This window comes from Malurus melanocephalus, unplaced genomic scaffold (genome assembly GCF_030028575.1).
Source record: "Malurus melanocephalus ecotype Western Australia unplaced genomic scaffold, MMel_1.1 scaffold_1996, whole genome shotgun sequence".
NCBI lineage: Eukaryota > Metazoa > Chordata > Aves > Passeriformes > Maluridae > Malurus > Malurus melanocephalus.
Genome location: NW_026625228.1, coordinates 4,830 through 6,766, shown reverse-complemented (window position 1 = coordinate 6,766; position 1,937 = coordinate 4,830). Strand labels below are relative to the sequence as shown.

General features: G+C 63.6%; 1 protein-coding gene across 1 annotated transcript in view; it reads right to left on the bottom strand.

The window, feature by feature from the left end:
• The window catches only part of LOC130587502 (plexin domain-containing protein 1-like), a gene marked incomplete at its 3' end in the record, with an annotated part of 14,204 nt that overhangs the window by 8,496 nt on the left and 3,771 nt on the right, over positions 1-1,937 (bottom strand). Inside the window, exon 3 of the mRNA XM_057388484.1 lies at positions 1,187-1,382. Within this exon, the coding sequence (XP_057244467.1) occupies positions 1,187-1,382 (196 nt within the window). The remainder of the gene's footprint in view (positions 1-1,186; positions 1,383-1,937) is intronic.

Here is a 1,937-nt window from a genome sequence, read left to right as displayed (position 1 = left end):
TGGGACAATCCCTGCCGGGAATGGGGACACAGGGACACCTCAGGGCTTATGGAGACCCTGCTGGTCCTGGGACAATCCCTGCTGGGAATGGGGACAGCCCGGGGCTCATGGGAACCCTGCTGCTCCTGGGGATCCCTGCTGGGAGAGGGGACACGGGGACATTCTGGGTCTCATGGGAACCCTGCTGCTCCTGGGACAATTCCTGCTGGGAATGGGGACACGGGGACATTCTGGGTTTCATGGGGACCCTGCCGGCCCTGGGACAATTCCTACTGGGAATGGGGACAGCCTAGGGCTCCTGGAGATCCTGCTGGGAATGGGACAATCCCTGCCAGGAATGGGGACACAGGGACACCTCAGGGCTCATGGGGACCCTGCTGGCCCTGGGACAATTTGTGCCAGGAATGGGGACACAGGGACACCTCAAGGCTCATGGAGACCCTGCTGGGACAATCCCTGCTGGGAATGGGGACAGCCCGGGGCTCATGGGAACCCTGCTGCTCCTGGGGGAATCCCTGCTGGGAGCGGGAACACGGGAGTGGGTCTCATGGGGATCCTACTGGCCCTGGGACAATCCCTACTGGGAATGGGGACACGGGGACACCTCAGGGCTCATGGGGATCCTGCTGCTCCTGGGGATCCCTGCTGGGAGCAGGGACATGGGGACATTCTGGGTCTCATGGGGACCCTGCTGGCCCTGGGACAATCCCTACTGGGAATGGGGACAGCCTAGGGCTCCTGGAGATCCTGCTGGGAATGGGACAATCCCTGCTGGGAATGGGGACACAGGGACACCTCAGGGCTCATGGGGACCCTGCTGGCCCTGGGACAATTTGTGCCAGGAATGGGGACACAGGGGCACCTCAATGCTCATGAGGACCCTGCTGGGACAATCCCTGCTGGGAATGGGGACAGCCCGGGGCTCATGGGAACCCGGCTGCTCCTGGGGATCTCTGCTGGGAGAGGGGACACGGGGACATTCTGGGTCTCATGGGGACCCTACTAGCCCTGGGACAATCCCTGCCGGGAATGGGGACATTCTGGGTCTCATGGGGACCCTACTGGCCCTGGGACAATCCCTGCTGGGAATGGGGACACGGGGACACTTCAAGGTTCGTGAGGACCCTGCTGGGACAATCCCTGCTGGGAATGGGGACATTCTGGGTCTCATGGGGACCCTACTGGCCCTGGGACAATCCCTGCCGGGAGCGGGCACACGGGGACAGCCCGGCGCTCACCGAGGCCTGCCGGTGAGTGTTGGAGAGGATCCCGTGCACCTTCACTTGGCTCCTGTTGGCCGCTGCCATGTCCACCCAGAGCCCCCGGCGCCGCGCCTCCGCCGGGCCGTAGATCCGCGACACRTAATAGCTGTGATTGTCCTCCTGCGGGGACACGGGTGACACGGAATGGTGGCACGGGGTGACATGGAATACTCAGTGGGGAGGGACACGGGTGACAGGGAATGGTGTCACAGGGTCACACAGAGCGCTCCGTGGGGATGGGACACGGGTGACACGGAGTGCTCAGCGGGAGGGACACAGGTGACAGGGGATCGCAGGATAGGGTGACCTGGAGTGCTCTGTGGCAGGGACACGGGTGACAGGGAATGGTGGCACGGGGTGACACGGAGCACTTCCTGGGAGGGACACGGGTGACAGAGAATGGCTGGACAGGGTGACATGGAGTGCTCAGCGGGAGGGACACGGGTGACAGGGAATGGCGGGAGGAGGGGACCCAGAGTGCTCCGTGGAGATGGGACACGGGTGACAGGGAATGGTGGCATGGGGTGACACGGAGCACTCAGCTTTGAGGGACACGGGTGACAGGGAATGGCTGGACAGGGGGACAGGGAATGGCTGGACAGGGTGACATGGAACGCTCAGCTGGGATAAAGGGTGACAGGTGACAGGGAATGGCGGCACTGCGCTCCCGAGCAG